General features: G+C 39.2%; 2 protein-coding genes across 2 annotated transcripts in view; both read right to left on the reverse strand.

Moving 5' to 3' along the window:
- LOC103509807 (leucine-rich PPR motif-containing protein, mitochondrial-like) overlaps positions 1-5,490 on the reverse strand; it is a 10,685-nt gene extending 5,195 nt beyond the window's left edge. The window contains exons 1-3 of the mRNA XM_026824049.1: positions 5,464-5,490; positions 5,077-5,316; positions 4,410-4,549 (exon numbers count right to left, since the gene is read on the reverse strand). Coding sequence (XP_026679850.1) covers positions 4,410-4,549; positions 5,077-5,316; positions 5,464-5,490 — 407 coding nt within the window. The remainder of the gene's footprint in view (positions 1-4,409; positions 4,550-5,076; positions 5,317-5,463) is intronic.
- Positions 5,491-5,604: 114 nt separating this feature from the next.
- LOC113467711 lies at positions 5,605-9,232 on the reverse strand. The gene is made up of 3 exons (XM_026824055.1): positions 8,883-9,232; positions 7,842-8,135; positions 5,605-7,221 (listed from the first exon to the last, which is right to left on the reverse strand). The coding sequence occupies exons 1-3, from the start codon at positions 8,956-8,958 to the stop codon at positions 5,627-5,629; spliced, it is 1,965 nt and encodes a 654-aa protein (XP_026679856.1). The 5' UTR covers positions 8,959-9,232; the 3' UTR covers positions 5,605-5,626.
- Positions 9,233-9,561: the final 329 nt, after the last annotated feature.

The following is a 9,561-nucleotide window of genomic DNA, read 5'->3' on the forward strand; positions in this document are numbered from 1 at the left end:
TGGTTGTGTTGTGGTTGTGGTGTGTGGTTGTGGTTGTGTTGTGGTGGTTGTTGTGGTTGTGGTTGTGGTTGTGGTTGTGGTTGTGTGTGTGGTTGTGGTTGTGGTTGTGGTTGTGGTTGTGGTTGTGGTTGTGGTTGTGGTTGTGGTTGTGGTTGTGTGTGGTTGTGGTTGGTGGTTGTGGTTGTGGTTGGTGGTTGTGGTTGTTGTTTGTGGTTGTGGTTGTGTGTGGTTGTGGGTTGTTGTGGGTTGTTGTGGTTGTGGTTGTTGTTGTGGTTGTTGTATTGTTGTTGTTGTTGTGGTGGGTGGTTGTTGTGGTGGTGGTTGTTGTTGTGTGATGGTTTTGTTGCTTTGTTGTGTTGTTGTGTCGTGTTGTGTTGTTGTTGTTGGTTGGGTTGTTGTTGTGGTTGTTGTTGTTTGTTTTATTATTTCTTTTTTTATACATAATAAATGTCAGGGGAAGAAGAGGAGGGTGTCTTGTACTACCTAGAGGATGCCTTCTTGCGAGGAGTCGCCCTCCTGTCTCTTCTCCTTTCGAGGGGATTGCGTTGGTCGGACCGCCAACGAATTTGGATACACGGCTCTGAATGGTTAGGTCTCTGGTGTTTTGCGGACAAACTTGAGGACTCTTGCAGTTTAATATAAGTCGGGTTGTTACATGAGGGAACCTAGAGAATAGTTCCGTGTACACGAGTTCATTCATTACAAAATTGTCTCGCCTTCCTGTTGAGCCATGCAATCTGGGCGAACAGACACAGCATTGCGAGCATTGTATGGGTAGGGGCATCTTTTAGGAGACGTACTTCCCGTTCGTTCCGCAATGATGATTTTTGAACTTTGAGAAAAGCTAAGCATTTATTATTTTAGTTAGATGCAATTTATTATTTTACGTTTAATAATATGACACCGCTTTTGTCTCTCGCGAAAGTGTTGAACACATTTAAGCGTCGGAAAGATTGCAACCACCGTTTAAGTACGGTGTACCGTCCGCAGTAACGACAGTCTTAGTTTTTTCACTTTTGCGCACAGAGTAATAAGCCTTTGTGAACGAGCCGCATGGAGGCTAACTCTTGAGGGCGAGCGGTGATCCCTATCTCAATGGTCGCATCGCCGGCGGAAGTAGGTAGCGAGTAAGCAGGAATAGATATAACTGAGGGTATATGTGCCAATTAGTTCCTTTATCGTCTGAGACGGGGCGGTCGGGGCGAGTAAGGAGCACTTCTCTTCAAAGCGTTGATCGACCGAGCTGTATTAGCGTACGGACTCCAACTTTATGGATCTGAGCAGAGAAGGGGTAGGAGTCAGTTGCATGTATCATGGTGATGTTGAGATATGCAGGGATCCTCGATCTTACAACCAATACCCAGACCTTTGAACCTATCGTTCGCTCGCGAAGACTGTCGCAGAAACTTATTGTAATACATCAAGCGGCTGCTAACCTATTCCTGCTTTACACCTCGTATAAATGGTACGCCCTTTCCAATTGGAAATGTTTAGAAGTACTAAACTCCGCATGCAATCGTGCCGTTAATGATGTGATGTTTACTCGGACACAAACTGAACTTTTCATCAGTGCTACTATTAATATTGTCTCCCTATAGTGCGTCTTAAACGTTGGGACGCAGAAGGGGAGCAGGAAGAGGCGGCGTGAGAGAAGGGACAGCGAAAGGTCGCGCTTGGATGGGCGCGAGTGCCGATGTATGGTTTGCGTGTAGTCACATGAGTCCGTGTGGCTCATAATCCAGTCATGCCATATCGCTTTCGAAGATTAGTCCCAGAGAAGTTGATGAGAAATGAGTCGCCCCCTTAGCCTTATAAAGTTATTCAGGCACCTTGAAGCAGGGGCGAGGAGACTAAATAAAGTTGGAGCAATTTCCGCTTAGGGAAATAAGATAACGTTCATACGGATAGTGGTTAAATTACAGCAGAAAAGGGTTGGAAGGAGAAATACTTGTAAAATAGTACGAGAGAAGACAAGGACAGAGAGTCTAATAAGAAATAGGAAAGTGAGCGGTGTCTTATACGGTCTTTTGGACAAGGGAACTGCGAAGTTGAAGGCAGTTACTAGATAAATTCCGAGTGAGACATTAGGGAAGCGTTAGTGTCCCTATGTTCCTGAGTCTTATAGCGTTACTTAATACTGCAAACGAGAATTGGATGTTTAAATTAATTTGAAAGAGCAGCATTTCCCTTCTTTAACTTTGGAAATCTTCATTGTGTGCTTCATCACATGTCCCAGATCGGGACCTATGAGGTGATTTTTGGCGTACATGTCCTATGTTTGTGGTACTATGCGCGAAGAGAGATACCTTTGCTGTGACGCGTTATTTCAGCTATTTGTATTTTGCAGACGGTTGTTGGTGTTGTTGTTGTTGTTGTTGTTGTTGTTGTTGTTGTTGTTGTTGTTGTTGTTGTTGTTGTTGTTGTTGTTGTTGTTGTTGTTGTTATAGCAGCAGGGGCCTCCTCAATATGCATCCCCAGCTCCATCCGTCTCATCAGTGGGGAGTTTTATTATTATTATTATTATTTTTAAGAGGTTTGATAGAGGGAACTGTAACTGGTAAGGTTTCATCATCCGGAATGCGAGGAGAGAAGGAAGACAGAAAACCGGCCAGTCCGAGAACGAACCTTATCTGTTTAGGATAAAGTTTTCCCTGGGCGGGAATTGAACCCGCGACCTAGCACTTAAAAGGCGGACGCGCTACCAACCAAGCTAACTAGGCTACATTTGAACTTAATCTAAAGGTGTGTCCGCGTCCACACGTAGTCGACCGGCCGTCGATCGATGTGGACTGAATCGTCCACACTGCCTCGACAACATAGATTCACCTCGTCGATCAACGTCGATTCACATCGTCCGACGACCGTTGACCATGTATGGACACACCCTAAAAGTTAGCAATACACATTTTGGTCCGCCTTAAAAGTTAGCAATACACATTTTGGTCCGCCTTAAAAGTTAGCAATACACATTTTGGTCCGCACTTACCTGACTCCTTTCCATTCTTGAGTAGCACATAGGCCAGTCTGAACACTTTGTTTCCATCTATCTTAGCATCGGGGAACTTCTGTGTAAACTCTGCATAATATTGAGAGGCCACTTCCAAGTTCTCAAGTTCAGCACTCAGATTTATCAGTAGACTTAGTAGACCAGGCGATGGGGTGAACTGCGGGTCTGCCTCTAGAACCTGTGAGAGATGTTGGAGTGGAGACAGGATTAAAAAACAAAGCAAATACATACCTGCCTAAATAAAATGTCAAGGAAAAAATTGACCGCAATCAAGACTCCAACACACTGGCGCAACATTTGATTTTGGTTTTTCCGGACACAGAAAGTATGTACGGAAAAAATTGCCATTAGGGTTCTTTTTAAAAAAAACCACCGAAACCAATGAATCCGAATTGGATGGATTCAAGTATCCAGATGCGAATGCATGGAGGCTAAAAACCTTAGCAATTATACAGTGACAGTGAACCTTTACAAAAGACAGTATACTTACAGTGTGAAGGGGCTGATTTGACTGGTGCAGACGGATGAAGGCAGTAAGGTCGAACTTATTTGACTTCTTGAGGTGAGGGTGATTTTTCTCGATACAGAGACTAGAGATCTCACAAACTGAGATGATCTGAGTACTAGTGACATTGCGAGACCGGAAAGTTATTCCAATACAGGCTTGCTAAATTGCTGATCCAGCAAAGACACACTTTTTGATTTAAAGAACCGGCTAGACACAAAATGCGGAAAGTTATTCCAATACAGGCTTGCTAAATTGTTGATCCAGCAAATACACACTTTTTGATTTAAAGAACCGGCTAGACACAAAATTCAGAAAATATTTAATGGATTTTTAAACCAGAATCCAGAATCACATGCTCTTCATAGAGGAGGAGAACTATCGATAGCTAGTGTTGGGAATAATCGATTATGATAATCGATTAATCGATTATTATTGATAATCGTAATCGTAATCGATTATAAAAAATAATCGAAAGTATAATCGATTATGAAAAATAATCGGAAAATCACATTTTGGTATTTTTGCCAATGGAGCAGTTGCAAATGGGTAAAAATTATTAATAAATGGTCGATTCCTATGTAAAAAGCTGGGAAAAAATCCAAATCTGAGGTCAAAACTCCGAAAAAATAACTTTGTTCTCGGAACAGATGGCTTTCCTCTATCCTGTCTTCCTTCTCTCTTCGATTTCTGGACAATAAGACCTTAGCAGTTACAGTTCTCTCTATCAAACCTCTTTTTTTTTTTTAAGAAAAAAAAAAACCGGATTAATTGGATTCGACAAAAAAAAATAATAATAATAATAAAAAAATCTACTACTCACCTGCGGTATTATTAGCGCGACCCTCCCGCACCAGGGCTGGCCAGAAGTAATGGGGCCTCACTGCGCCGCCCCTGGTTTTGAACTCGCGTAGTAACACTACCAAAGTATCCAGTGGGGAATATTCTAGGGCGACTTGCACGGCTAGGTTGAACGCGCGGGGGTGCAGATTCTCGTCGGTAAGCCGCTGACACACGGCCAGCACTTTGTCGATCGGCTGAGGAGAGAAAACAAAAGAAATTATTGTGAGAATAACCTTTTTTTTCTTCTTTCGAAGAATTCCGGTGAATCTAGTGGAGAACTTTCTGGTGTTCTCGAGTTGACCCAGCATCTAAATGGGAAGTATTGTGTGTCTTCTCGCCTAACTGATGAGAGGCATACTACGGGATCGGCATGCTTCAACACAGACCACAAGCGTCTATTGTAAGCAGTTGTTTCATTGCTACGGAATAAAAACGGCGGTGAAACACTCATCTTTTTTTTTATTTCTCAAAGGAGAAATCAGGCTCATAGTCTGATGACAAAATTTCAATTCTATAAATTCTCCATCTTTAATTTCCTTGCTGTTCGGAGGAAAAAAAGTCAATACCTACTGAAAAATATTTTTGCCCTAATTTCAAACAAACCATTTGGAAGTTATGGTGAACAAAATATGAAACCAATAGGTATACAAACTAAAAAGAAAATTACCTAGTTCAAACTTAGACCTTACTTTGTTCAATCACGCGACGGTGTCATATTTACCTGGTTGGTTTTGACCATGTGTCGTACAAGGAATCCGCCTACAGGTAACTGTTCGCCATTGATATTAGCAGATCTAGCCAGAGTGTTAACAATACGGTAAGCAGCATCTATTTGACCCTTGTTGATCAGATGGTAGATATGATTAGCAGCATCAGCTGAGTATCCTACGCCTGGCTGTATCTTGGAGATGATCTGTGGAATAGAATTGAATATTTCAAACTTCAAATACAACAGAATAGACTTAGTGGAGGTAAAAATGTGAAATAGACACTTATAAATTCATGCTAATTGATTAACTGAAAACTGACAAATATATGTAGGTAGGACACAGCTTGAGCAGTAACAAAACATGGGTATAAAAAAGACAAGAAAAAGTGGGTAACAAGCTTGTGTTATAAGGTTTGATCCATTCATAAGAAAGAGAGCATCCAAGGTTAATAATCATAGTGGATGTAAAAATGGAGGCAGAGAGAAGAGAGGGAGGGAGAGAGAAAAAAATAAGTACGACACAAAAAAAAAAAATACAATGAAGTACTAAAGTTTGACATATTTACAAAAGGGAAAGAATAAGGTTGGTACTAATGTTATCAGATTCAGCTACAGAGGGTTTTTTCAACTCTTTTCTTTTATTAGGTCTTTGTTTCTTAGTAGAGTGAAGACGCCGCTGAGGAGAAATATTTCTCTTGCCATTAGATTTGGCAGCTGGCAGTTTGTTTTGACTGCGAACTGCAGTCAAGGTAGCCTTAATTTGGCCAATACCCTTTTTTATAATGGCCATGTCTTCTGCAGTGGCTGCAGAATCCAATAAGGCCAGCAATTCTCTCCTACATGCTTCTTTCCCAAGATCATTATTAGTGGGAGAAGAAATGTTAGCAGGACAAGTGGATATTGACGCTACAATACTATCGTTTTTAAAATCTACTATCCTTACTTCCCTTTCAGTGTCTCTGGGAAATTTTTGCAAGACACTGTGGATATGCTTGCACATGTTCCACTGTATTACTGAGTTGTGGCATGAGCAGAAGTACTCATGAATGCATGCATTGCAATATGTGCATGCCAATTTACAAGCACATTTAACCGGAAGGTTATTTTCCATGACAAAGTAAGTTCTATTGTTACTTTGCACTTCCCACTTGTTGTCACTAACCCTGACAATATCGGTCTTTTCAGTCAAACATTTTTTGTGGCTGCTCCTAATGTCTTGCAGTTTAGATGAGACAGAACCTCTTGTCAAACTAATAATCCTTTCATGTAATTTGTCTCTTATGAAGGTCATTAGAGCCCCTATTGTTTTATCTAACCTCTTTCCATTTTTTCCATGGAGATAGATGTATTTGAGTCTCCTGTGCATACTCTCCAGGTGCATATTGGTATTTAACCCACTATACAGTCTGAAGCAATATGCCCAGGATTCAACATTATCACAATAATATTGCTTCAAATATTCAGCAAATTCCCGACAATCCCTATCTTCCATCAATTCATTGATGAATGCTTCATACAATACCCTAAACTCATCTTGATTTAGTAGCATAGTGATGCATTTCATTTTCTTATACACTTCCACTTGTTTTTCCGCACCAACCACTTTTTTAACATTAGTTCTCCAAGCTTTGTCTACATGCCAAGCACAAAACAGCCTTTTCTCTGGCTTGTCCATTGCATGTACCCAAGAATTATACAATGCAGGAGCCATATCAGACATGAATACATTGCAATGAATAAGGCCAGATCTATTTCTGATTTGTGTAAAGCATGTAGACAAAGTTGGAGTGTCTATCTTATTTGAGACAATAAAAGCACATGGAAAACCCTGCCTATGTTCATCTAGTACCAAGACAGTTGTCAGTTGAAAATCATACTGATTGGTCCCATGTGTGCTGTCCAAGCAGATGCAATCCTGACCATATTGCTGGAGAATTTTTGTCTGAGCATTGTTCATGATTATTAGAACAAAGTCCTCCTTCCCAAGAGCTGGATTGTTTACATCAATTTTCCCTTGTGTCTTGTAGTATACTACACACTGGTCATCCTTTGTTTTCATCTCTTCAATCCAAGACTCCACACTAGTACTGTCATCAGAGTGCCTCACATGCTCCTCGAGATTAAACTGCTGGACAATGTTCTGTAGATCCTTGGTAACTGAAAATAAAAAAAAAGAATCCAATTTTATTTTGGGCTTTAATATTTAACTACAATGTTTTCTACAAAATACTAGAAAGTAAAATATCCACAAGCTTTGTAGGTAGGTAAAAAAATAGCTGCCCCCCCAAAAAAATAAAAAATAGCATTTAAAAAAAAAAAAAAAAAAAAAAAAAAAAAAAACCTGTGGGTGTGATAACAAGGCCTTAGAAACAGTGCTAAGGCTTCAAAATTTTCTTCCTTCTCTCATAATAGTTTGTTTTTTAATAAAAAAAAACTCCCCCCCCAAAAAAAAAAAAAAAAAAATTTAAAAAAAAAAAAAAAAAAAAAAAAAAAAAAAATCCTGTGGCTGAGATTGAAAAACAATCACACACTCTAAAAAACTTACTCCACTTCTAAAAAAGGGATTTAAAGACTTTCACACCAAGTGACAGTAAGCGCCTTCATTTACTGCATGTGAGACAGTAGAAAAATAGTAATACAAAAATTCAAGTTTGTAGGTACTAGGTATTCCTAGAAAATGTTTTACAGCCACTGGACCCATTTGCCCTTCCTCTCAAAAATAAATATTATAAATTATATTTGTGTTATTAATAAATATTTATTATTTACAAACTTACTTAATAAATGAATCCTGTCACAATCAATTGATTCCAATGTTGACCGCACTTTGTCCAAAATTCTATTGAAAGGAATTCCATCAGCAAGGTCTTTTGCTAGGGTCATTTTTTCTTCTTTTGTCAATCTCAAATGCTGAACATCTTTGCCATGTCCTTCATGGTTGGGGTAGAATGTAGTAATCACTTCATTTTTTATTACTACAACCTTCATTTTGGCTGGACATATCCCATTTATTTTGCATGATCCTGATGCCTTCAAATGACGGATCCCACTTCCTTGGGATACAAATTTACCTGAAACATAAAAATAATCAAACCCAGTTAGATCTTTGAGAACATGACACTCATAAGATTAGCCACCACTTGTTTTTTTTATATGTATATATTTATTAAGATGTGTGCATGGGGGTGTATTGCACAGGGTACCCTCCCCGCAGCATCCTAAGAAACTCTCCCCAAGCTGACATCACAAAACTGTGCTGTTTAACTTAGGAGTGTGTGGTGGAAGTTTTTCTTCAGTTTTTTCAACCATATGCTCCCAAGTTAAACACTACAGTATTTTCTTAAAATGAATTCAAGTGTGTGTGGCAAGCTTAAGAAAATGCAGCTAGTGTGCTGAGCAGGTACCCTACCTACATGTACCAGTGTACAATGTGCAATGGACGACACATTTTGCAATTGAATAAAAGACACAAAATTGTTTTAAAATAGATTAATGAATAATATTTTAGTCAAACACAGTAAAAGGCTTTGACAAGTTGAATACACCAGTTCTAATAGGATCACAGAAGTTAAGCAATGTCAAGCATGGATAGTACTTGGATGGGTGATCACTGGGTACTAGTACTCCATGTGCTGCTGGCTTTTCCCAGCCCCACTCAGGCTGGGTGAGGTTGATTTGAGTAAAACCAATATCTAGAAGGACTACTGAAGTTGAAGAGACATTAAGCCTCGTAAAAAAAACAGTAAACATTATTACCAATACTGGCAATTGAACTTGACACTACACAAATAAGTTAAGTACATAAAAATAGCAATTACCTGAACGGTGACATCTGAAGTAATGAGTTACTTTCTGTCCAAGCGTCAGAACATGAGTTTTCTTGAAAAATGACATGGTTTTTTTTTCAAGCTCTGCCTTCCACACTAAAAACTCTTGGAAGTTGGAATGCAGGATTGTTTGACAATTATTGTCTCCATCATGTTTTCTTACATGAGTTTTGAGCTCATCCTCAGTAGTATATTGATTATTACATGTCTCACATGCAAAATTTATCTCTTTCAATTGAGATTTCAATGTGGGTGCAATTTTATTTACATCTTCTTCTGGATGCTTGGACTTTACATGCCTCCTCAAATTGTTTAATGCCCCAAAGGAAACATTGCACAGAGAGCACTGCATAATTAATTCAACAAAAATTAATACCTAGATTGTCTCTTTTTCTCCACTAAAACCACTTGAAAGTCTTATAAAAAAAAATAGTCCACTGTTGATGTTGAAAAAATGAAAATGTTAAAATTAAAAACACCTATCTCACAGAGAGCAAAAAATATTCTGAGGCAAAAAAAAAAAACATGGAATCCGATGTAAACAAAAAACACGTTTTGAAAAAACAACACTAGCGCCACTAGCGGGATCCTGACGCATTAAAACTGTGCGGTCTAGGCAGACGTCACGTTATCCTTGGTTAAGTTACCACTCCAATGCAAAACTGTAGAA

This window comes from Diaphorina citri, unplaced genomic scaffold (genome assembly GCF_000475195.1).
Source record: "Diaphorina citri unplaced genomic scaffold, Diaci psyllid genome assembly version 1.1 scaffold532, whole genome shotgun sequence".
In the NCBI taxonomy this organism is placed as follows: domain Eukaryota; kingdom Metazoa; phylum Arthropoda; class Insecta; order Hemiptera; family Psyllidae; genus Diaphorina; species Diaphorina citri.

What these genes read in the sequence shown, in the direction of transcription:
- LOC113467711 (XM_026824055.1), bottom strand. Translation starts at nt 8,958, where the DNA reads ATGTCATTTTTCAAGAAAACTCATGTTCTGACGCTTGGACAGAAAGTA. An exon ending in CTTCAGATGTCACCGTTCAG is followed by an intron (nt 8,136 to 8,882) that starts GTAATTGCTATT and finishes TTTATGTTTCAG; the next exon opens with GTAAATTTGTATCCCAAGGA. An exon ending in TGACAGGATTCATTTATTAA is followed by an intron (nt 7,222 to 7,841) that starts GTAAGTTTGTAA and finishes TTTTATTTTCAG; the next exon opens with TTACCAAGGATCTACAGAAC.